At 43.7% G+C, this 25,435-nt stretch overlaps 3 protein-coding genes across 9 annotated transcripts in view; 2 read left to right on the forward strand and 1 right to left on the reverse strand.

The window, feature by feature from the left end:
* wash1 (WAS protein family homolog 1) lies at positions 1-6,215 on the forward strand. Of its 2 annotated transcripts, none has more exons than XM_035791191.2 (11): positions 1-130; positions 753-893; positions 1,071-1,182; positions 1,425-1,571; positions 2,931-3,067; positions 3,179-3,314; positions 3,509-3,701; positions 3,818-3,973; positions 4,048-4,203; positions 5,124-5,192; positions 5,303-6,215. In XM_035791191.2, the coding sequence occupies exons 1-11, from the start codon at positions 123-125 to the stop codon at positions 5,449-5,451; spliced, it is 1,404 nt and encodes a 467-aa protein (XP_035647084.1). In that variant the 5' UTR covers positions 1-122; the 3' UTR covers positions 5,452-6,215. The 2 variants fall into 2 exon arrangements, with proteins under 2 accessions (XP_035647084.1, XP_035647085.1); XM_035791192.2 differs by having other exon boundaries at positions 4,057-4,203.
* ddx11 (DEAD/H (Asp-Glu-Ala-Asp/His) box helicase 11) lies at positions 5,545-21,906 on the reverse strand. 6 transcript variants are annotated; one of them, XM_035791186.2, is made up of 28 exons: positions 21,890-21,906; positions 19,823-19,978; positions 19,511-19,741; positions 19,298-19,384; positions 19,082-19,215; positions 18,933-18,993; positions 17,628-17,735; positions 17,457-17,544; positions 17,016-17,221; positions 16,854-16,928; positions 16,636-16,713; positions 16,486-16,532; positions 16,338-16,417; positions 13,559-13,600; positions 13,388-13,455; positions 13,211-13,249; positions 12,982-13,138; positions 12,703-12,834; positions 12,504-12,616; positions 12,335-12,407; positions 12,035-12,138; positions 11,780-11,929; positions 11,634-11,702; positions 11,413-11,513; positions 9,881-9,965; positions 6,861-6,936; positions 6,561-6,715; positions 5,545-6,469 (listed from the first exon to the last, which is right to left on the reverse strand). In XM_035791186.2, the coding sequence occupies exons 2-28, from the start codon at positions 19,952-19,954 to the stop codon at positions 6,434-6,436; spliced, it is 2,727 nt and encodes a 908-aa protein (XP_035647079.1). In that variant the 5' UTR covers positions 19,955-19,978; positions 21,890-21,906; the 3' UTR covers positions 5,545-6,433. The 6 variants fall into 6 exon arrangements, with proteins under 6 accessions (XP_035647079.1, XP_035647080.1, XP_035647078.1 ...); XM_035791187.2 differs by having other exon boundaries at positions 13,211-13,243; positions 19,508-19,741; XM_035791185.2 differs by having other exon boundaries at positions 19,508-19,741.
* LOC118396767 (peptidyl-prolyl cis-trans isomerase FKBP4-like) overlaps positions 20,951-25,435 on the forward strand; it is an 18,614-nt gene continuing 14,129 nt past the window's right edge. Inside the window, exon 1 of the mRNA XM_035791193.2 lies at positions 20,951-21,411. Within this exon, the coding sequence (XP_035647086.2) occupies positions 21,316-21,411 (96 nt within the window). The 5' untranslated portion in view covers positions 20,951-21,315. The remainder of the gene's footprint in view (positions 21,412-25,435) is intronic.

Below are 25,435 nucleotides of genomic sequence, written 5' to 3' on the forward strand. Positions count from 1 at the left end.
CGCGGTATGACCATGCGGAAGTAGACAGTCCGACAGACAGAGTCGTTGTGTTTTAGCGGAAAGTAATAAACAACCAACTATTAGATAGATACCTGCGTCCGTGTACACACTACACGCTGTCAATGGTCAGGTAAGACCAATGAAACATATATTTACTTAATTATATTGTCGATAGTAAGATAGCTCAATGAGTAACGTTATTTGACTCCAGCTGGGAGTGTGCCAATCTCCCGAGCTGTCTGGGTCCACAACCTGGAGAGAGAGGGCTGTTGCCTGGGAGATGATGACTCCAGCACATCAGTGGCTGGGGCCGCCGAGAGCTGGATGTAAAATGTTTACATGATCTCGCTGCACGGAAGATACACTAGCTTTATAGCTAGCTAGCTAACTGGACAGTGCACAATGCTAACTTTGTTATATGGGACATCATTATAAGTATGAGTTGCGAAGGGTGTCACTTCCCAGGTTATTTATCTGTGTATGAGGTGACAGGTCCAGGAAGGACCAGAGCTGTCAGCTAAGGTTAAATGGTAAACCCCATCACATGACAGTCAGCTGAGTCTAGGAGAAAGAATGAGAGAGACAGATGAGAGGTCACAAGCACCTGTAGGTGAAAAGTCAGAAAGGTTAGTTAGCTACTTACAGCATTCTGCTTTCAGAGTTCCGTTTGCAAGATCCCTTTGTCCCTTGGCACCCCCCTTTCTTTCTTTCACTCACTGTCTTTCTCCCTCTCTCTCTCTCTCTGTGTGTAGGATGAGTGTGAAGCAGTGTCTGGAGGGTCAGGTGTACTCTGTGCCTCTGATACAGTCAGACCTGAGGAGGGAGGAGGCTGTTCACCAGATAGCAGACACCCTGCTCTACCTAGAGACTATCTCTACTGACATCTTTACCAGGTACATACACACACACACATACACAGATAGAGGAGTGTAAGTCCTCCTAAAATAGCATGTTCTACATATGATGCCTGTTAGCTAAGATGCTCTTGGTTTATACATGACACACATTTAACTACTTTATCAGCAGAACACACACACTCACATACTGTGACTTTCCCCTGGTGTGTGTAGAGTGTCTGAGAGTGTAGAGCGGAACCGCTGTCAGCTGCAGAGTGTGACAGATCGAATCAGGCTAGCCCAGGCCCGTGTCAACAAGATCAAAGGTAGCAAGAAGGCCACCAAGGTAACACACACTTCACACAGAGTTGTGACACATGTTCCTCTTCTAATCACTGTTCCCAATACATGCAGGTCTCTGAGAGTACAATTACTTGAGAGTACAATGAGATTTAGATTTGTGTGTGTGTGTGTGTGTGTGTGTGTGTGTGTGTGTGTGTGTGTGTGTGTGTGTGTGTGTGTGTGTGTGTGTGTGTGTGTGTGTGTGTGTGTGTGTGTGTGTGTGTGTGTGTGTGTGTGTGTGTGTAGGTGTTCTCCAGTGCTAAGTATCCAGCTCCAGAGCGTCTCCAGGATTACTCCTCCATCTTCAGTGGAGCCACAGACCCTGCCTCCCAGACACGCCCCCGATATCGCATACAGGCCAAACTACGACCCCTTGACGACAAGGCCCTGCAGGTAACACACATACACACAAATGTACAAAACTTTATTTGGATCTACTGTAAAACATGTCAGTACAAAGGACCTGCATTTTTCAGAGGTCTTTCAGATTATAGGACTTTGGAAAAAGAAAGCACTGGCTCCTCCACACTGCTAAACTAGTTTGTATATGCATAAAGCAAATGCAGTGTTTTAGCAGTATAGGCCTAGCTGTTTAGATATGTTTAGATATGTAATATGACCATACCTTTTTGTCTTTCATCCACGATATACAGTCTGCTTAGTCCACAGGGCTTTTACTGCTGCATTTACAGACGTGCCTATGATGTACATTTTACTTTTTGAATTATTAGATTTTTTAAATTAAATTAAATTTAGTCAATATTTTATTAACTCTATTTGTTGAACTGCATTGTTGGTTAAGGGCTTGTAAGTAAGCATTTCACAGTAAGGTTTACACCTGTTGTATTCAGCGCATGTGACCTGTTCTGACCTGGGGACATGACATGAAAAGCCCTGACTAAAACTACCCACAGGAAACTACTCCCAAAACCAGGGTTCCCCAACATGCAGCCTGCAGGTCAAAACATTTTTTTGGGGGGAGACTGAAAAACACTAGCAAACTAGCTCCAAGTCATTTTAACATTGAGTAGCACCCCCAACCCCTTTTGCCCTTCGTCGGGACATGGACTCTACAAGGTGTCGAAAGCGTTCCACTGTGATGCTGGCCCATGTTGACTCCAATGCTTCCCACAGTTGTGTCAAGTTGGCTAGATGTCCTTTTGGGTGGTGGACCATTCTTGATACACACAGGAAACTGTTGAGCGTGAAAAACCCAGCAGCATTGCAGTTCTTTGTGTGTGTGTGTACCTTAGCTCAGCAGTGAAATTGTGCATTATTGATAGTGAACACCACTGAGTTCTCCCTCGCTGCCAGAACCAAAAACTTACAGAAACAGGAGTATTCTTTTGCTGTGTCTGAGAGGGAGAGAACGATTTGTGCACTTTCCTGGCTCAGAGATGTATTATTTATGAAACCTCAAGCACTGCAGAGAGAGAGGGAGATGAGAGAGCGAGTGAATGAGTGTGAGGGAGAGAGAGATAGACAGAGGCTGATGACAAAAAGAGAAAGAGTGGGAGTTATTCATTCTGTTGAAGGTTTTGAATTTGTCTCTTTATCTTACCTGCAAGGCTGTCTCTATTGGAAAGCTACTAGCTCTCATTTCGTACAAAAACAGAGATGGAAAGCAAAGCCAATTCATGATTACGTCTGGTGGCCATTTGTATTTACTGAAGGAGGTTCTTACTAGACTCATCCCATCTAATATCTGTCCTCTCTTGTTCTACACCCCTCTCTCTCTCTGTCCACCTCTAGGAGAAGTTGTGTTATTACCCAGTGTGTGTGAGCAGTAAGAAGCGTTCGGAGGATGAGACCGAAGAGGGGCTGGGCGGTCTGCCTCGTAACATATCCTCTGTCAGCTCCCTGCTGCTGTTTAATACTACAGAGAACCTGTTAGTACACACACACACACACACACACACACACACACACACACACACACACACACACACACACACACACACACACACACACACACACTAACTGGTCGTATATGTGTTTAGGTATAAGAAGTATGTTTTCCTGGACCCACTGGCTGGGGCGGTGACTAAAACACACACCACTCTGGAGACAGAGAAGGAAGAGAAACCATTTGACGCTCCCCTATCCATAACCAAGAGAGAACAGCTGGAGAGACAGGTACACACACTCACACCATACATACTGTATACACACTCCCACACTATTCTCGAAATAACTGGAGGCCTGTGGCATTGCTGTCTTTGGACTATAATATTTTTTCAATGGGCCATACTAACAAGTTAAAGTGTGACTGTAAATTATTATACTTTATTTCTTCCTCCTGCTCATTCCCTCTCCATCTGTCCCTGTAGACAGCAGAGAGTTACTTCTATGTTCCAGACCTGGGTCAGGTCCCAGAGATAGACGTCCCCTCCTACCTACCAGACCTGCCAGGCATTGCTGACGACCTGTCCTACAGCCAAGACCTGGGGCCCGGCATCGCACCCTCTGGACCCACACACACCTTCCCTGAACTACCCTCCTTCTCTGGGGAGGACATGCCCGGTACACAGACTGTCTCTGTTGCGTGGATTATACAGAAGTTTCCATGGAAATCGGTCATATCAAATGAGGCAAATGTTTCTATTGGTTATGTTGATTTGTTTGTTTGTTTGTTACAGGTTCTCAATTCCAAGTTGCAGTCCAGCCTCCTCCCCCACCTCCCCCTCCCCCACCACCAGAGCCCACACATGTCCCCACCCCTCCCCCTGGTCTCCCCCCTCCTCCACCTCCTCCCCCACCAGAGCCTGCAAATAGCCCTGCAAACGCCAGCACAGGTAACACACACACAGTATACACACACTATACACAAACGCACTCTCCTTCTCTTGAAAAGTGTATTTACCTCCAGCTCCTGTAGTGGGCGCTCCCAGCGAGGTGGTTGAATCAAACAGCCGGGCCAGTCTACTAGAGTCCATACGCAACGCTGGAGGCATTGGAAAGGCCAAACTACGCAACGTCAAAGAACGCAAGATGGAGAAAAAAAAACAGAAGGAGCAGGAACAAGGTAAAGGAAAAGAGGGGAGGGAGAGGTGGATAAGTGTCTTGATTTCTCCTCTTGAATGACAAACGAGAAATTGCTCTTGAACCTGGTGACTCTTTGAGAACATTTTATAGTCCCAACAGAGCAATGATCGCTACAGGCCTCCAGTTCTTTAAAGGGGAAATCAGCAGTTGCTACATCCATTTTTGGACTTATAAATGAATTATATGTACCCATTGATTCTTAAAGAGTACAACTTATCAATGCCTCATGAGCGTAGTTCAACTGTCGTACCCCATCAGAACCCAAAATATAAGGTTGTTTTACTCCAATGTTTGTAAACCAAATAAATATAAACAAACACTGTATAATCTAAAACAGTTAAAGCTATAATTTTGATATCATGGATTGAATTTGAGTGGTTACATTTCTCCAGCCCCATCCCTGCACGTTTTGCTGAAACAGTGGTGGGGAGAACGCTTTACTGTTTTAACGGATTTAACTTAGAGCATATTTGGGACATAGTGTGTGTGTGTGTGCAGACTCCAAACAACAGTTACCTAACTAGTCATAGAGAAAAGCTCAGGGCTGCATGACCTTTAGATATATAAACATTACCTTCATTAAAGCACTGATTTAACTACACTCTGTTTTTATCTGTAAGACTTTGCTGTGTGTGTGTGAGTGAGCAAGCTTGTGTGTTAGACCTTTGAGTGAGTCCACAGTCATTAGTGCTGGTTCAGTTGTTGCTGGACCACTCAAACATTTAACAGCAGGGTTCATCTGAACAGGAAATAAAGACTACTTGTTGTTCACTAGCTGAACTATTTATGTTGTGTGTAGCTACAGTAGATGTAACTGTTCTGGTCTCTCTCCCCTGTACTAAAAACGCCATAGAAATGTAATATCATCTCTGCTTCACTGCATTGTGTTCCCTCTCTCAGTGGTAGCAGCAGCCAGTGGAGGAGACTTCATGTCAGATCTCTTCAATAAGTTGGCCATGCGAAGGAAAGGTGAGAACGCTCCTCCTCCCCCATTCTTCTCTCATCTCTCCCTGGGTTATTGTCCCTCTGATAGTAGTATTTCTAGGTCTTGGTGATAGTAGAATTTGTGTGTTTCCCAGGTATCTCTGGTAAGGGTCCTGTAGGTGGGGACTCAGGGGAGGGCCCAGCTGGATCTGGCAGCGCATTCGCTAGGATGTCCGATGTAATCCCACCTCTTCCTGCCCCCCATCAGCCAACCACTGAAGACGAGGACGACTGGGAGGCCTGAGACTAGCCAATCAGAACCAATGGAACTCTGAGCACATCTAGCTCTAAGCCAATCAAAGAAAAGAATACTGAGGAAGGAAACTAACGCTTGATATATTTTTTTTAACCTTTATTTAACTAGGCAAGTCAGTTAAGAACAAATTCTTATTTACAATGACGGCCTACCCCGGGCCAATTATGCGCCGCCCTATGGGACTCCCAATCACGGTTGGATGTGATACAGCCTGGATTCGAACCAGGGACTGTAGTGACACCTCTTGCACCGAGATGCAGTGCCTTAGACCGGGATCCCTAAAAAACAAATGTGATACTGTCTGTAGGGTTCCTTCAAGATCAGGGATGGGCAACTAAGGTGCAGTTTTGACATTTGGTTGTGCATCAGCAGTCACTCAATTAGCCCATGTCAGCTAAAATGATTTAGTCTAGTGGCCAGCTAACTTACCAATCTATCTAAACTTGTAGTAAGCATTGTTGAATTGCAAACCCACGAGCCACTGCGGCTGTTCGTGAGTTCCGTTTTTTGTGTGGCCCCCACAGCCCATCAAAGTTGCCCATCCCTGTTCCAGATGATACACAAATGTACTGATCCTTATTGAGAGAATACTGGACAAACAACTACAGGAGATAAGTCAGACCTCATCTCAGCATTATTAAGTATAATCAAGTAACACGTAAATATAATTACATAACTAACACACTAAAGCAGCACAACATTTCTATCAGAATGTTATGAACATCATTCAATAAAAATTATTTTGCATAAAATACTGGCAGTGGAGAGTTGACTGATCTGTACTGTTGGAGAGGTATGGGTGTAAAACATACAAAGAGCCTCAACCATCATGCTTTGACGAGTGTGTGCTTTAACATCCCTCGAGGAGAATCCAATCAGAAGTCTTGTCTCCAGAGCGAGGATATCCGAGAGGTGAGGTAGCTCTCTTCTGACCAGCGTTACACACCAGAACACCTGCTACCCCTTCCTCTCATAGCTGCTGCTGTTTCTTCTTCTCCATAAAGAACTGAGAAAGAGGAAAGAAGAAGTTGGGTCAGAGGGCCTGTGCTCTACAGACATAGTGTGTGTATTATCCATTGCAGGTGTGTGTGTATTACCCGTCTCAGGCTGGCGAAGGCAGGGCCGAAGCTGGTGTGTGTGTGCGTGTGTGCTCTGATCCAGTCGGGGAGTTTGGCCAGCGTTGCAGGTCGGGAGTACCGTCGGTCACACAGAACGATACATGCATAGTCTTCACGGTGACGGATGGCTCTTCCTGTGGGGAGAGGAAATGAGGTCATCCCCAGAAGATTGCTTGATTAGAGGTACAGAATGATTGATTAGGCCAGGGGTATACAACGTAGCATGTAATACAGATAGTCAATCTATAGTTAACTGAGGTGTAGAAATATAGAGAGTACCTATGGATTGATTGACAGCCTTCATACAGAGGTTCTCTATCAGAGCCTGGCCTGGACTCCTCCCACCAGAGTGAGGCTGAAACAGAACAGAGTGTGCCTAAGCCATAGACTTAATGCAGGATGGACTGAGTTTTCCATTCATCTCTATGACCCAGGTTCTGACCAGAGTTAAGCGCACATAAATGAAACCTTTTTATTCGCTTTTCTCTCTATGCGTATTCTGACCTTGAGAATAGCATGCTATTCACCCACGATTTGTTTGAGGTGGAGCTTGAATAAATGAAAATGTCTACAGAAACACCGTATTCTGACCTCGACTTAATTCTCCAATTGTTCCAGCAGTGATACGCGCGAAGAAACCATGAATAAGGTCTAGCGAACCTACCAGTTCCCAGTGGAAAAAGAGTTGATGTATGACCTTTAGAATGATTTGATTATATGCCCAGGCTTTTCTCAGTTTTATTTTACAATTTGTATCATGTTAAATATTAGCCACTATCGGGAGCCACCCACATACATGTATTTTTACATCATTCCATTCACCTTTCTTTCCTCTGTCACATCTGTGTAGTTGTTCCTGAGGGTCGCTAGCATTAGTGGACCATATTAGGCAACGTTGTGCAATAATATGGGACATGCAGCTTATTTGAATCATTGTGCTATCTAAACTCCAAACGATCTTCAATGCCATACAACACTCCTTCTGTGGCCTCCAACTGCTCTTAAACGCTAGTAAAACCAAATGCATGCTTTTCAACCGTTCGCTGCCTGCACCCGCACGCCCGACTAGCATCACCACCCTGGGTGGTTCCGACCTAGAATATGTGAACATCTATAAGTACCTAGGTGTCTGGCTAGACTGTAAACTCTCATTCCAGACTCATTTCAAACATCTCCAATCTAAAATCAAATCTAGAGTTTGCTTTCTATTCCGCAACAAAGCCTCCTTCACTCACGCCGCCAGTAAAACTGACTATCCTACCGATCCTCGACTTCGGCGATGTCATCTACAAAATAGCTTCCAATACTCTACTCAGCAAACTGGATGCAGTTTATCACAGTGCCATCTGTTTTGTTACTAAAGTAACTTATACCACCCACCACTGTGACCTGTATGCTCTAGTCGGCTGGCCCTCGCTACATATTCGTCGCCAGACCCACTGGCTCCAGGTAATCTACAAGTCCATTCTCGGTAAAGCTCCGCCTTATCTCAGTTCACTGGTCACGATGGCAACACCCACCCATAGCACACGCTCCAGCAGGTGTATCTCACTGATCATCCCGAAAGCCAACACCTCATTTGGCCGCCTTTCCTTCCAGTTCTCTGTTGCCTGTGACTGGAACGAATTGCCAAAATCACTGAAGTTGGAGATTTATCTCCCTCACCAACTTCAAACATCTGCTATCTGAGCAGCTAACCGATCGCTGCAGCTGTACATAGTCCACCGGTAAATAGCCCACCCAATTTACCTACCTCTTCTCCATACTGTTTATATTTATTTACTTTTCTGCTCTTTTGCACACCAGTATCTCTACCTGTACATGACCATCTGATCATTCATCACTCCAGTGTTAATCTGCAAAATTGTAATTATCCGCCTACCTCCTCATGCCTTTTTGCACACAATGTATATAGACTCTTTGTTTCTTTCTACTGTGTTATTGATTTGTTTATTGTTTACTCCATGTGTGTTGTTGTCTGTTCACACTGCTATGCTTTATCTTGGCCAGGTCGCAGTTGTAAATGAGAACTTGTTCTCAACTCGCCTACCTGGTTAAATAAAGGTGAAAAATAAATAAATAAATGGAAGTCAGACCACACATAGCAGGTTAAACCTGGAGCCAGGTGCACGGTTCACCATGACTGGACCATTGTCATACAGTTCCATGATTAGTAAGGATTAGGGTATATTTATAGGATTATTGTTCAACCCCTATTATAGACTTTCCCCCACCTTCTAATATTTCATGGATTGAACTTTAATATGACAACTTTCAGGATGAATCAAACCACTTGTTTTATCCACCAATATATAGTATTGTGTGTGTAAAGGCTCTCTAAACTGTTTTTATGATTCATACATACTTTCCTAACCCTAAAATGTGCCTAAATCTACAAAATGTGAGTATTTTGTTATCTACCAGTTGGTGCTGAAATGGAGATGAATATGCATAGATGGCTTTCTTTAAATTGATCCCTATATTGTGAACCTGTTCTCGATGTATTTTATTTATTCTGTCGACAAAATTATAATTAAAAGGTGCACCATATTTAAAGGGATGGCTTAAGATAAATATACTCAAAACCCCATTGAATGAAAACTCCTTGAGAAAATCAGTTAGCCAGCAAGTGAGAGGGTTTTCAGCAGTTGAATGAAATGTATTCAGAGTGCGCAACGTAGCCACACCTGCAGAGCACGTTACGTGACTGAATAAGGTAGGAAAGGCATTAATTGCGTAGGAAAGGCATTAATTGTGTAGGAAAGGCATTAATTGTGTAGGAAAGGCATTAATTGTGTAGGAAAGGCATAAATTGTGTAGGAAAGGCATTCATTGTGTAGGAAAGGCATAAATTGTGTAGGAAAGGCATTCATTGTGTAGGAAAGGCATTCATTGTGTAGGAAAGGCATTCATTGTGTAGGAAAGGCATTCATTGTGTAGGAAAGGCATTCATTGTGTAGGAAAGGCATTCATTGTGTAGGAAAGGCATTCATTGTGTAGGAAAGGCATAAATTGTGTAGGAAAGGCATTAATTGGGTAGGAAAGGCATAAATTGGGTAGGAAAGGCATTCATTGTGTAGGAAAGGCATTCATTGTGTAGGAAAGGCATTCATTGTGTAGGAAAGGCATTCATTGTGTAGGAAAGGCATTCATTGTGTAGGAAAGGCATAAATTGTGTAGGAAAGGCATTAATTGGGTAGGAAAGGCATAAATTCCTAAGTTGGAATTGGCCCCTATGAGAAGGGTGAGAATGGTAAATGAATACCCGAAAATGTGTATGCGCGTGTTTTCCGTCTCACCAGGTTCTTGTCCAGGTAAGCCATCTTCTCCTTTAACTCTGGAGACTTGATGTTTGGATATGGCATCCCTACCATCACAATACACCTACACATACACGCACATTTTATTAACATACCACAGGGGTCGGCATTTTAGTTTTGGGTCAATAAAGACTGATACCTGGTGATTTTATAGCTAAAATGAGTTTACTTCAGGAAATCTGTTTACAAGTATTCCCATGAATAGAAAAAAGGACATGCAGTGCATTCAGAAAGTGTTCAGACCCCTAGACCTTTTAAACATTTTGTTACGATACAGCCTTATTCTTACATTTATTAAATTGTTTATTTTCTCAATCTACTCACAATACCCCATAATAACAAAGCAAAAACAGGTTTAGAAATTTTTGCAAATAAAAAAATTAATCAAAACGATTTAAATACATTTACATAAGTATTTAGACCCTTTACTCTGTACTTTGTTGAAGCACATTACAGCCTCGAGTCTTCTTGGGTATGACCCTATAAGCTTGGCACACTTGAATTTGGGGAGTTTCTCCCATTCTTCTCTGCAGATCCTCTCAAGCTCTGTCAGGCTGGATGGGGAGCGTCACTGACAAGCTATTTTCAGGTCTCTCCAGGGATGTTTGATTGGGTTCAAGTCTGGGCAACTCAAGGATATTGAGACTTTTCCCGAAGCCACTCCTGCATTGTCTTGGCTGTGTGCTTAGGGTTGTTGTCCTGTAGGAAGGTGAACCTTTGCCCCAGGCCCTAAGCACTCTGGAGCAGGTTTTCATCAAGGATATCACTGTACTTTGTACTCTGTTCATCTTTCCCTTGATCCTGACTAGTCTCCAAGTCCCTGCCGCTGAAAAACATCCCTACAGCATAATGCAACCACCACGCTTCATCTTAAGGATGGTGCCACGATTGCTCAGTTTGGCCGGGCGGCCAGCTCTATAAAAAGAGTCTTGGTGGTTCAAAACTTCTTCCATTTAAGAATGATGGAGGCCACTGTGTTCTTGGGAACGTTCAATGCTGCAGGAATGTTTTGGTACCCTTCCCCAGATCTGTGCCTCGAGTCTCATAGCAAAGGTTCTGAATACTTATGTAAATAAGGTATCCGTTTTAAATTTAATACATTTGCAAAAATATTTTTTTTTAATTTTTTTTTTTTAGATTTGTCATTATGGGGTATTGTGTGTATATTGATGAGGGAAAAACATTTATTTAAATCAATTTTAGAATAATGCTGTAACATAACAAAACGTGGAAAAAGTCAAGGGGTCTGAATACTTTACGAATGCACTGTATATGATCATGTAAATGTAATAAAGGTATGACATTATTGTTATTTTCAAATACAATGTCTCTTTGGGCTTAATTTGTACACTACAAATTGACCACAACTACTATAATTATGTTCCGTTGACCATCCGCTCTGACAACAATCGGCCAGCGGCTGAATCTAGTTACCGACCCCTGACATACACCGTCTTTATCCAAGAAACAAACAACCAATGTTTTCACAATGAGAGATCTGTAACACACACCTGCCTAGGTCGTCCGAGAAGTTGATACCCTCGCTCATCTTTCCCCCGACCACAGAGAACAGCAACGCTCCAGAGAGTGTACCCCCATCCACAGCACACCTCTGAGAGAGAGAGAGATAGTCATTCAACAAGCAATATCTTTATCTGATGTTTAAATCTCAAAGGTGAGATGAGGTGTTTTGTAGTCATTTCAAGTGACGGTAGTTTGTTTTGTGTCTCACCTGGATTGTGCGTGAGAACTCATTGAGAACTTTTTCCACCTGGTTGGCTTTCTTTGGCTCCTGGAAGATCTGAGAGAAACACACACTGAATATATGGACTTTCAAGAAAGAAACATATATACTTGATAGAAAGATGGTATGTGTACCTTCTTCTTGCTAGAGAGGCGTGCCAGAACTCCGCTGGCCTCCCAGTTCTCCAGAATCCTTCTGGAGTAATCGTAGGAAGGGAAGAAACACACCACGCCTCCCGGCACCACGTTACACAGGTTAGACAGCACACGGCCAGTCTCCTCCATCTACACACACACAAACACATACACATTACACTCCCCTCCGCTCATTAGCATTAACATTGGCTTCTCAGAATGGCATAATGCCGTTTTAAAAGGTGTGTGTGTAACCATGTGTGGTGTGTCTCTGTTCTGGAAGGTGAACTCCAGCTCCTGACCAGACGGGCCACTGCACAGCACTATGGGCAGGATATTCTCTGGAGGAATCACATGACCTGCCAAACACACATACACACAGTCAGTTTGTCCAAACCAGGAGCTTCTCAGCTAGAACCAATTAGTATCTGTGTTCAATGAGAAATGACTTTATGGTTTATTATCACTATAACACTGACCTTTAACCTGCTCTCTAGCTAACTACCCCCAGTCCTCCCAGATCTATCCCAGGGTGCAGTAGCTTAGGGTACTCACCACAGGAGAACTCTATGATGCGCTCCGGTCCAACACCAGCAGAGAACAACAGCTCCTGCTTAAAGTCAGACACCTAGACACAGACGCACAGAGTAGTTGTCTTGACTTTAATTTGCCTAGGTCATCACAGGGGATGAAGATAAGAATGAGTACATGCGTGTGTTCTTACAGGCTGCATGGTTCCTCCAGCGATGATGACAGCTCTACAGTCCTTCAGCACCTGAGCAAAGTGGACCGCTGGGTTCAACAGGAGGAACTTCATACTACTCACCGCTACACTACCTGGAGAGAAAGAGGTCATAGAGAAACATTAGCATGTTGGGAGAAACTAGTTTCTGCTCAACAGAGAAGTTGGTGTGTGTATGTACCTTGTGTGTGTAGCACCACACGTCCGTCAGTGTTGGCATTGGTGAGAGCCATGAAGAAGCCCTCTACCTGCATCATAGGGGATGCTGCCAGCTCCCTGTCCTCTGCTGCTCCCTGCTGGCCTGGAGGTGACTCTACAGGAGAGAGAGTGTCTCTGTTAGGCAGTCCTTGCACCTTAAACATGGTGGCAGTCCGTTTTTCGTACATCAGTTAGCTTGGTTCATCACAATACCGTCAACATTTTACAAGGTGACATTCCTAGTGTGTGTGTGTGTGTTTACCTGTGTCAGGCTGTTGGCTGCTCTGCAGTGTCTGTAGGTAGCGGTTCAAGCCTTCAGTCCGACGATTCTCTTTGTTGGCAGACTGTGTCTGTGTGTGTGAGGTTTGTGTGTGTGACGTCACACCTGTACCTGCATACTTTTCTATGAAGCCACACAGCTAGAAAGAGAACAAACAACATTAGAAAAACACACACACACACACACACACACACACACACACTACACTTACCTTTCTGCTGATCATACTCTTCTCAAAGTATTGCTGTACCTTCATAGAGAGACAAAGAGGAAGAGAAGGAAGCAAAGCAATTTGTCACCAATAACCATAGAATCCATCAATCCCTTCCCCAATTTCTGTGCCAATCGCAGTGTGCTGTGGTTGTGATCTAGTTGTGGTCGTGGTTACCTTGAAGAGGTTGATGTTGTCTATCTGAGCCTTGAACAGGAAGTTGTTGATGGTCAGCAGTTCGGTTGCTGGGAGACAAAGTGAGGGGAAGGTCACTACACGGTGTGTGTTTTGTGTGTGTGTGTGTGCGTGCGTGCGCGTGTGTGTGTGTGCGCGTGCGTGTGTTCTTACCTGGCTGAGTAGTCTGGCTGTGTGGATTCTGCCCCACCTTACCTAAAGACAATATTGATATAACATGGTTTTATATCTAATATGTTTTAAACTCCACTTAGCCTAACAGAAGGCGTTCAGAATACTGATAGAGCTATTACCATATACAGTGGATTTGGAAAGTGTTCAGACCCCTTCCCCTTTTCCACATTTTGTTACGTTACAGCCTTATTCTAAAATGGATTAAACAAGAAATATCCTCATCAATCTACACACAATACCCTATAATGACAAAGCGAACAGGTTTTTAGAAATGTTTGCAAATGTATTAAAAACAAAAACAACTTCTTTACATACAGTCCCAGTCAAACGTTTCGACACACCTACTCATTCCATGGTTTTATTTTTTACTATTTTCTACATTGTAAAATAACAGTGAAGACATCAAAGCTATGAAAAAACACATCTGGAATCCTGTAGTAACCAAAAAAGTGTTAAACAAATCAAAATATATTTTATATTTGGGATTCTTTAAAGTAGCCACTCTTTGCACTCTCTCAACCAGTTTCCAAAAAAACACTACTAAAAGAAACCAATAAGAAGAAGAGACTTACTTGGGCTAAGAAACATGAGCAATGGATATGAGCGGTGGAAATCTGTCCTTTGTCTGATGAGTCCAAATTTGAGATTTTTGGTTGCAACTGCCATGTCTTTGTGAGACGCAGAGTAGGTGAACGGATGATCGCTGCATGTGTGGTTCCCACCGTGAAGCATGGAGGAAGAGGTATGATGATGCTGGTGACACTGTCTGATTTATTTAGAATGCAAGGCACACTTAACCAGCATGGCTAGCACAGCGTTCTGCAGCCATACGCCATCCAATCTGGTTTGCGCTATCATTTGTTTTTCAACAGGACAATGACCCAACACAACTCCAGGCTGTGTAAGGACTATTTGATCAAGAATAAGTGTGATGGAGTGCTGTATCAGATGACTTGGCCTCCAATTGAGATGGTTTGGGATGAGTTGGACCGCAGAGTGAAGTAAAAGCAGCCAACAAGTGCTCAGCATATGTAGGAACTCCTTCAAGACTGTTGGAAAAGCATTCCAGGTGAAGCTGGGTGAGATAATGCCAAGAGTGTGCAAACCTGTCATCAAGGCAAAGGGTGGCTACTTTGAAGAATCTGAAATATATTTAGATTTGTTTAACACTTTTTTGGTTTCTACATGATTCCCTATGTGTTATTTCATAGTGTTGATGTCTTCACTATGATTTTACAATGTAGAAAATAGTCAAAATAAAGAAAAACCCTTGAATGAGTATGTGTGTCCAAACTTTTGACTGGTACTGTATGTATTCAGACCCTTTGCTATGAGACTCGAAATTGAGCTCAGGTACATCCTTGTTTCCATTGGTCATCCTTGAGATGTATCTACAACTTCATTTGATTTGGAAAGGCATACACCTGTCAATAGAAAAGGTCACACAGTTGACAGTGCATCTTAAGAGCAAAAACCAATCCATGAAGTCAAAGGAATTGTCCGTATAGCTCAGAGAAAGGAATGTGTCGAGCCACAGATCTGGAGAAGGAATACCAAAACATTTCTGCAGCATTGAAGGTCCCAAAGAACACAGTGGCCTCCATCATTCTTAAATGGGAGAAGTTTTGAACCTAGAGCTGGCCACCTGGCCAAACTGAGGAGGAGAAGGGCCATGGTCAGGGAGGTGACTAAGAACCCGAAGCTCACTCTGACAGAGCTTGAGAGTTCCTCTGTGGAGATTGGAGTACCTTCCAGAAGGACAACCATTCTCTGCAGCACTCCACTAATCAGGCCTTTATGGTAGAATGGCCAGGCGGAAGCCACTCCTCAGTAAAAGGCACATGACAGCCCGCTTGGAGTTTGCCAAAAGGCACCTAAATGACTCTCAGACCATAGGAAACAAGATTATCTGGTCTGATGAAACCGAGATTGAAGTCTTTGGCCTGAATGCCAAGCATCACGTCTGGAGGAAACCTGGCACCATCTCTATGGTGAAGCATGGTGGTGGCAGCATCATGCTATGGGGATGTTTTTTTAGCAGCAGGGAGTGGGAGACTAGTCAGGATCAAGGGAAAGATGAACAGAGCAAAGTAAAGAGAGATCCTTCATGAAAACCTGCTCCAGAGCGCTCAGGACTTCAGACTGGTGCAAAAGTTCACTTTCCAACAGGACAACGACCCTATGATCACAGCCAAGACAACGCAGGAGTGGCTTTGGGACAAGTCTCAGACTTGAACCCGATCGAACATCTCTGGAGAGACCTGAAAATAGCTGTGCAGTGATGCTCCCCATCCAACCTGACAGAGCTTGAGATGATCTACAATACTTATTTTCCACCATAATTTGCAAATAAATTCATTAAAAATCCTACAATGTGATTTTCTGGATTTTTTTTCTGATTTTGTCTGTCATAGTTGAAGTGTACCTATGATGAAAATTACAGGCCTCTCTCATCTTTTTAAGTGGGAGAACTTGCACAATTGGTGGCTGACTAAATACTTTTTTACCCCACTGTATTTAAATGTGATACTTCAGTTGTTTAAAAAAATACATTTGCAAAACCTGTTTTTGCTTTGTCATTGTGGTGTATTGTGTATAGATTGATGAGGGGGAAAGAATATATGTAATACATTTTAGAATAAGGCTGTAACGTAACAAAATGTGGAAAAAGTGAAGGGGTCTGAATACCTTCCGAATGCACTGTATATAGGGATCTTGTTCTGGCTCTTTTTCACAGGGCACACATACACACACTTACCCCCCAGCACACGCACCAGCCCCTCCACCACAAAAAGGATCTGTTTAATGTACATCAGGTTCTTGGCCTTCAGTCGACTCCTGTTACACACACACACAATCAGACACCGTGTGCGCGTGTGTGTATGTGTATGTGTGTGTGTGTTTACCTGTAGCGTTCAGAGTACTGTGCAAGCTGGGAGTATGCACGGCATAGCTGGACACAGTAAAAAACATCATTAAACAATATAGACAGCAACAAATGTTATTCTACCACAGACACATCGACAAAACTACAGTTCTTGTGTGTGTGTGTGTACCTGTGCTCCAGTTAGTTCTGAGCTGTGTATACAGGAGAGAACGTCACTGAGGTTGTGAGCCTCATCTATGATCAGCACCTAAACCAATCAAATCAAACAGGTAAAACAGCTCAATACATTGTAGAATAGGTAGAGATAGCACAAGGGCGAAATACACGGTGAACTTTAGAAAGCTAAAATATTCATGTTCAAAGGTGTGTGTTTTAAGCATGGTTAACCTGTCCTTTGAGCTGCACCCCCGATGCTCTCCTCGTCCCCTCATGAAGTACAGTCTGATAGGGCAGCACCACCAGCTATACACACACATACATCAAAGACCAGGGTCTCACAATGTAATACCATAATCATTTGAGGGAAAAGGTGTGTGTGATGGTGTGTACCTGTGCGGGGGGTATAGCGAGGCGTGTAGCGTAGTAGGGACAGGAGCGTGTTTCTCTGGCCAGGCTGAGCAGCTGTTCTATGTCTCGTACCGCCCCCAACACTGTATCCCTCAGTGTCTGCAGCCCCTGAGCCCCTACGTACGGACACACCGCCTTAGACGCACCCCTCTTCCTCTTACCACCCTCCACTTCCTTCAGACGCTGGTCTGAGAGAGAATACAGGAGAGAAAATCTTTGAGAAACGAGAGCAATGCGGTAGGCCTAGAGTTCTTTAAAAAGGATAGATTCCTCCTAAAATAAATGTATATGACTTTCCTTAACTGTTGATTCACCAAGACAGTTTTTGAAAATGAATTCCCTTACTGAGATACCGAATAACCATATTTTGTTGAGTCAGCATTGCCATAATACCCCATACATTCTGGGAGCACATGTTCTCACCGTGTTTGTTCTTCTGCATTTCCATACAGCGGTCGTTGATACGTTGGACGCTTCCCAGCCGACGCACCTCCTCATTTACACACATATTCTACACAGACACAGCTTATTAATACACAGGATCTACAGGAATGGAAAGAATGTGTAAAGGCCGGTGTGTGTGTGTATGTGTACCTGTCGGGACCCCAGTGGGACCAGGCTGATGTCCTGGCTGAAGGGACTCTTCTGTACCTCATGGACAAACTGAGCCAGCTGGGAGTGTGTACGGCTGCAGTAGTAGATCTGATGAAACACACGCGCGAACGAACACACACACACACACACACACACACACACACACACACACACACACACACACACACACACACACACACACACACACACACACACAAAGTGGTGTTGACTGAGGACAAAATTCTACATAAGAGAAATAACCTAAGAATCCCAAATACCGTAATTTCCGGACCATAAGCCGCTACTTTATTCCCACACTTTGAACCTTGCGGTTTATACAATGACGCGGCAAATTTATGGATTTTTCCCGCTTTCGCAAGATTCATGCCGCCGCCAAAACACTGAGCACCGTCACATAATGTGACGTAAATCGAGCGCGCTCAAACTTCCCATCATTCTGATTACGGTAGTAATTTTGTCACCCTCATCATGGCAAAGACACGGAGAAATGCATATGATGCAGCTTTCAAGTTGAAGGAGATTGATCTGGCTGTTGGAAAAGGAAATAGAGCTGCTGCATGGGAGCTTGACCTTAATGAGTCTATTATAAGACTTTGTAAACAGCAGCGTGAGGAAAAGACAACAAACCTTTCAGAGGGAAGAAAAGCAGATGGCCCAAAGTATTTGCAGCCACTCGACATCAGTGTAAATCGTGCATTTAAGGTGGCGCTCTGTGTTCAGTGGGAGGCTTGGATGAGAAGTGGGGAGAAATCCTTCACTAAAACGGGCCGCATGCGAAGAGCAACTTATGGTCAAGTCTGCAGTGGGTCCTGACAGCGTGGAGCATTGTCAAAAAATCCACTATCATCAACAGGTTTTCGAAAGGCTGGACTGCCGCGTGTTGAAGGGGCAGCATGAGCTCAGCGGGGTATTTGCCTCCGGATGAAAGTGACGAGAGCGACAATGAAAACGATCCAACATCGGATGAAGCAATTCTGAGGCTATTCAACTCCGACACCCCGAAGGAGATGACTTCAGTGGTTTCAGTGCACAGGAGGAGGTTTGGTAGGCTACTGTTTTAATTTTTGTTACAAGCCGTGTTTTGTTAAAGCCAATTTTTTTTTTTTTTACAAGCCGTGTTTCATTTAAAGGCTGTGTAAAGTTAATTTGTTTCAATGTACCGGTAGGCACCTGCGGCTTATAGACATGTGCGGCTTATTTATGTACAAAATACATATTTTTTAATAATTCAGTGGGTGCGGTTTATATTCAGGTGTGCTTAATAGTCCAGCAATTACGGTATACCTTGGTGACGTGCTCCTCCACCAAGTCATCTTCATCATCGTCATCACCACCACCACAGAACCTGTCGAGTTGAGACAGGGGTGTCATTATGTTGTCAAATTGAAACACTCTATACTATTTTATTAAGCTAGTAATTGGGTTGTCCTTACTTGTTCTTGGGCTTTGATTCGTCATCGCTTTCATACTCAGCCACAATAAGCTCCTCCTCAGGGTTGTTTAGCTCCCCCTCCTGGGGGTCCTTACTTAGCTGCAGCAGCTTCACTGCCTCATCATCCTCACAGCTCTACATATACACACACGCACAACATTTAAGCTGTTACTGTATACAGCTATACTCTACTGAATATTCGTATGTTATGCTCTACCTTTCTCTTCAGAGCGTATTTCAGCTGAGAGTTGTTTCTGATCATTTCCAGGTGTTCCTCCCTCTTCTTCCTCCGCAGCTCTTCATCCTGACACACACACACACAAAGATACAGAAACACAAGAGTGATGCTAACATTCTGTAAACACATAAGTCACACCAAACTATCTCAAAGACCCCTCCCCAACCTCCACACACATATATACACCACTACCTTCAGTTTAGACACAAAATCCCGTTCTGCCTTCTTCTGCACAAAGTCAGTGATCCAGTCAGGCTCAGCAGAGGATGGCGGGGTGGAGGATGTTGTGGTAGAGAGGGATGAGGAGATGGAGAGAGATGTACCTCCATCCCCCTGCAGCAGTCTGTCTGCCTCCTGTCTCCTCTTTTCCTCATGGTCCCTCAGCCAGCTCAGAGCTCCACAGATCAGACTCAGAGACTTGCCCTGGAACAACAATATATTAATACACAGACTGAGACAGATAGACACACACGTTATTACATAGATACGAACACACACACACACCGTTCCAGTAGGGCTCTCAAAGATGCCGACTTTGCTGTGCTCCAGTGCCCCATACAGGGCCTGCATGAACTGCTCCTGGATGGGGTATGGCTGGTAGGGGAAGGGGAAGTGGGGGGCACCAGCCTCTTCCATCTCTGCTAATAATACTCTTGCTGCCTGGGGGTTAGAACACTGACAAACTCAGTTGTAATTACCTGTACTATATAAACTCTTTAGTACGTGAAATGCACATTTAGAGCTATCTAGGTACTTTTTTCGTAGCAGAACTGTTGTAAGCTGAGCATTATCATATCAAGTTGTTGAGAATTCTCAGTTAAACTAACGTTACCGGACTTTCTCAATGCAATACATGGTAACTGATGTGACACTACATTGGGAGTACCCTGTTACCTATGGGTTTTAGATCAATGGTTTTACATATCCCATCCTCCTCTGCTGGGCCTGACTGGATCACTGACTTTGTGCAGAAGGCAGGCAGAACGGGACGTTGTGTCTAAACTGAAGGTAGTGGAGTCTAACATACATTTTACATTGTAACGTTATGCTATAGCTACATTGCATGGAGTATGCATTAGCTAGCTACTTCCTAGTCTGGTCAGTTGTCGATGATGTTAGTTCGAAACGATCGTGACACTTAACCGTTGAATAGTTAAAACAATAAATACAAATACTCACAGGTATGGTTTGATTTTAGTTCAATGACTAGTTGGAGGCTGGCTGGAGCGAGCAAATATGTTTTGACAGAGTTCGCGCATCTTCTACAAGCGCGCCAAGTGTTTCAGAAACGGACCAATGACACGCCGGTGAAATGAAACGTCAAGAGGGACGTGCCCGGGCGGCGTGGCGAGAGAGCGCTGAGCTCTGTCTGGGTTTTTATTTTAAAGAATTTGACCTTATGAAAGATGAACGTAAAAAAAACAATGCTCTTTCTCCCACCACAAAAAACGTTATTGTTTAAAAAAATATATTCCTCGCTGTGTTTACTACTCAAGAAAGAAATGTGTGAGATAATGTACAGTATTTGTTTAGATGGCGATGAGTCACTTCACGACCGTCCCTTCCAAAGCCCGCCACCCCCCCCCTTTGCAGCGTATCGAAAGTTCTCGGCCCTTCTTCCAGACGCTAGCAGCCTAGACAACTGTCAGATGCTAGACAGAGAAACAAGCAAGCAAGCAAGCAACACAGCAAAGTGGACCTCTGGACTTATTAGCTAGCTAAGCAACTCAACGGCACAACTTCAGTTTGGAGACTGGTGCACAGCGATTGACATCAGCGTAATTTGTCACTAAAAGTGCAAACCCAAAATATAGCTAACGAGAAGCTGATTCTTAAAGCCATCAAGCGCGTTAGCTTTGATTTGTGGCGCAGCTCTCCTGCAGAACCCTAGTCAGCTAGCTCTAATCTAGTTAGTCAAAACTTGCAGTTGTGTGGTTTGCTAGTTAACGTCAGCTAGCTGAGAAGGAGAGGTTTGCAGAAAGAAGTGCTCCAGGGCTATGACTGCGGAAGAGGTGACCAACGAAGGACAGAACATCCCATTACCAATGGAGGGAGATGATATCACGCAGAAGAAAGATGGAGGGGTTTTAAAGGTAACTAACTAACTAGCGGTCGTCACTAGTTACCACGGCCACAAAGTCTTAAACCCCGCCTATTTCTAATATTTATCTTCTTAAAATGTGATTTTAAACCTAACCATAACCCTAACCACACTGCCAACCTTACACCTAAACCTAACCTTAATTTAAGACAAAAAGCAACTTTTTGTTGTCACGAATTTGTACGATATCGCCCATGTTGACTCTGCAGCTGTGTCAACTAGTGGAAACCCCCTAGCGAGCTAACAAGCTAGCGTTAGCATGCTCGCTATCTCGCCAATAGCAATTCATTGAGTGGTATAACCAGCTACCTAGCAGGCTTGAATGAAGAAAAAAAAAAGCTAAAATATTTTGGTCAGTTGGCTACCCTACGTGATTTAGATTAGTGAGATTTTGCAGCGCAGTCCATGATCTATATGCAACATTTGTGGTTTGCTACTGTAGTTATATCTGCGGGCTAAACTTAACTAACGTTAGCTAGCTGGCTGACGAGCTCCTCACATCGTGACGTCACCTCGACCATGCTAGCTTCCTCACCAGCCCCATCTTCCCCCTGTAGTATCCAGGTGCAGGCCCGCAGCAGCCTGTGACTAAAACCATAATATCGCCAACTACTGGCTGTGGTTAACCCAGGGGAGAATGACTGCAACCCTCGCATTAAAGCCACGAAGTTCAATGCCGACCACGGTTCTGCAGGCATTGTTAGGCTGGACACATGACGTTTTTAATAATGGCCTTTTCTGATATAAAACATCTGAATTTTTATTTAACCTTTATTTAACTAGGCAAGTCAGTTAAGAAACATTCTTATTTACAATGACGGCCTGGGAACAGTGGTTAACTGCCTTGTTCAGGGGCAGAACGACAGATTCTTGTCAGCTCAGGGATTCGATCGAGCAACCTTTTGGTTTCTGGCCCAACACCCAAACCACTAGGCTACCTTCCCCCCAGTTCATTACATCTGCCATGGAGCCCACTTTCACAATATTACCATATGTCCCAGCTGCTTGCAGTAGTTTTGGTGTAATCACAAAATAAACAGGCCATATTTTAGGGGATTGTTCAACCTGGCAGCTCCTATTACTTCATTCTATTGTGCACCGTGGCACCAACTCTCCTTCCGAAAGTTATATTCCCAGTTTATTGTTATATGTAACAATGGCTGCTTTGTTATTGTTGTCAATGAGACCTGCCCACGTTTCTGGTAGTTAAAATGTAAACAACAACAAAAAATTACTCATGGAACTTTGAGGTTGTCCCATTGTTTACTGTAGGGAAATATAGGTATGTCTGTCTTTCGCCAAATATCTTGCAATATGTATATTTTCATTTTTGTCAATTCGGACACCATTTAAACATGAGAACCTCCTCTTTCTAATTATGTAAGGCAGCGTACTTCGCTGTCATCAAACACTAGCCCGGGAATACCTTTTTCCCTTGGAACATTGAGCCTCTCCCTTTGTTTTCCTATGGAGAGGCATGCTGGTATATTTTGCCAAATATCTTCCAATGTGTGTATTTTCATTTTTTTTTTTCCAAATCGGACACCATTTTAATAAGGATAATCTCTTTCTAATTACATAAGGTTGGGCAGTGTACTCTACTGTCATCGATCGCTAGACCAGAAATAGTCAAAGTAAAAAAAAATGTCTTACTTCCTCATTATGCAGACATAAGCACACTTGGCACCATTGAGGTGAGGACGTTTACTTTCTACACAAGTTATTTTTCAGTTTCGTCCTAAGAGCATATGGTGGTAGTAGTAAAATATAAAGGGATACATTTCTTTGCCTTTTAGGTGAAAAGGAATTCCAAGCATCACTCCAGTCAGAAGAGGCTCTGCGACCGTTCGATTCCATTCAATTGCTATGGGCTCGTGCTAGTGTTCCAGCTTAGCCAACGTTATTTTGCCATTTTAAAGCCTTGGGGGAATTTTGACTCGTTCTATTGTTCAGCCTACCATTATAGTCATGATACCAATATTTTTTTATATTACACCAGATGTATGACCTTAAACTGATTTATATAAAAAATCTAATAAAATCTTACACAGGATGATAATAAAAAAACAAATGTTTTAACCTTTATTTAACGAGGCAAGTCAGTTAAGAACAAATTCTTATTTTCAATGACGGCCTAGGAACAGTGGTTTAACTGCCTGTTCAGGGGCAGAACGACAGATTTGTACCTTGTCAGCTCGGATTTGAACTTGCAACCTTCCGGTTACTAGTCCAACACTCTAACCACTAGGCTACCCTGGCGCCCCATTTAGTAGCTAATGGCAGCCTGCAGTACCCCGGTCAGCCTTGGACTTGAGATAAGGGGGCAGCACTTGCAATGTCTTCATAGACAGGTTGGTTGTTTAAATACATCGTTATAGTTGTTGATTGGCTAGCGTGCAAATTTTTGCTATATTAGCATAATGTGACATTAGTCAAAAAACCTCCAAACAGGATATGGTATCAAGAACAACATAAAACTATACTAGAGTAAACATGTCATGCTCTCACGAATGATGCAATTCCCCCCTTGGGCCAATCAGTGTAATTTTGTAAATAAGCCAGTGAGGGCCTACCGAGTGGTGCAGTTGACAGTACATGTCAGAGCAAAAACCAAGCCATGAGGTCGAAGAAATTGTCAGTAGAGCTCTGAGACCGGATTGCGTCGAGGCACAGATCTGGGGAAGGGTACCAAAACAATTCTGCAGCATTGAAGGGCCCCAAGAACACAGTGGTCTGAATCGTTCTTAAATGGAAGACGTTTAGAACCACCAAGACTCGCTAGGGCTGGCTGCCCGGCCAAACTGAGCAATCGGGGGAGAGGGCCTTGGTCAGGGAGGTGACCAAGAACCCGATGGTCACTCTGACAGAGCTCCAGAGTTCCTCTGGAGATGGGATAACATTCCAGAAGGACAACCAATTCTGCAGCACTCCACCAGTCAGGTCTTTATGGTAGAGTAGCCAGACAGAAGCCACTCCTTGGTAAAAGGCACATGACAGCCTGCATGGAGTTTGCCAAAAGGCACCTAAAGGACTCTCAGACCATGGGAAACAAGATTATCTGGTCTGATGAAGCAAAGATTGAGCTCTTTGGCCTGAATGCCAAGCGTCATGTCTGGAGGAAACCTGGCACCATCTCTACGGTGAAGCATGGTGATGGCAGCATCATGCAGTGGGGATGTTGTTCAGCAGAAGGGACTTAGTCAGGATCGAGGGGAAGATGAATGGAGCGAAGTACAGAGAGATCCTTGATGAAAACCAGCCCAGGACCTCAGACTGGTGCGAAGGTTCATCTTCCAACAGGACAGCAACCCTTAGCACACAGCCAAGACAACGCAGAAGTGGTTTAGGGACAAGTCTCTGAATACCCATGAATGTTCCAGCAAGAGCCTGGACTTGAACCTGATCTAAAATCTCTGGAGAGGCCTGAATATAGCTGTGCAGCAACACTCCCCATCCAACCTGACAGAGCTTGAGAGGATCTGCAGAGAAGAATGGGAGAAACTCCGCAAATACAAGTGTGTAGCGTCATACTTATTACTTATTTTCAATGACTTCCTAGGAACTGTGGGTTAACTGCCTCGTTCAGGGGCAGAATGACAGATTTTCACCTTGTCAGCTCAGGGGTTCCACCATTGCACTCCACGGGTAGCCTGCCTGTTACACGAATGTAGTAGAAGCCAAGGTAAATTGCTAGCTAGCATTAAACTTATCTTATAAAAAACAATAAATCATAATCACTAGTTATAACTACTGATCCAGTTTAGCAGGCAATATTAACCAGGTGAAATTGTGTCATTTATCTTGTGTTCATTGCACGCAGTCAGGGTATATGCAACAGTTTGGGCTGCCTGGCTCATTGCGAACTAATTTGCCAGAATTTTACGTAATTATGACATATATTGAAGGTTGTGCAATGTAACAAGAATATTTAGACTTAGGGATGCCACCCGTTTGATAAAATACCAAACGGTTCCGTATTTCACTGAAATAATACACTTTTTTTTTCTTCGAAATTA

This window comes from Oncorhynchus keta, chromosome 17, assembly GCF_023373465.1.
Source record: "Oncorhynchus keta strain PuntledgeMale-10-30-2019 chromosome 17, Oket_V2, whole genome shotgun sequence".
NCBI classification, from domain to species: domain Eukaryota; kingdom Metazoa; phylum Chordata; class Actinopteri; order Salmoniformes; family Salmonidae; genus Oncorhynchus; species Oncorhynchus keta.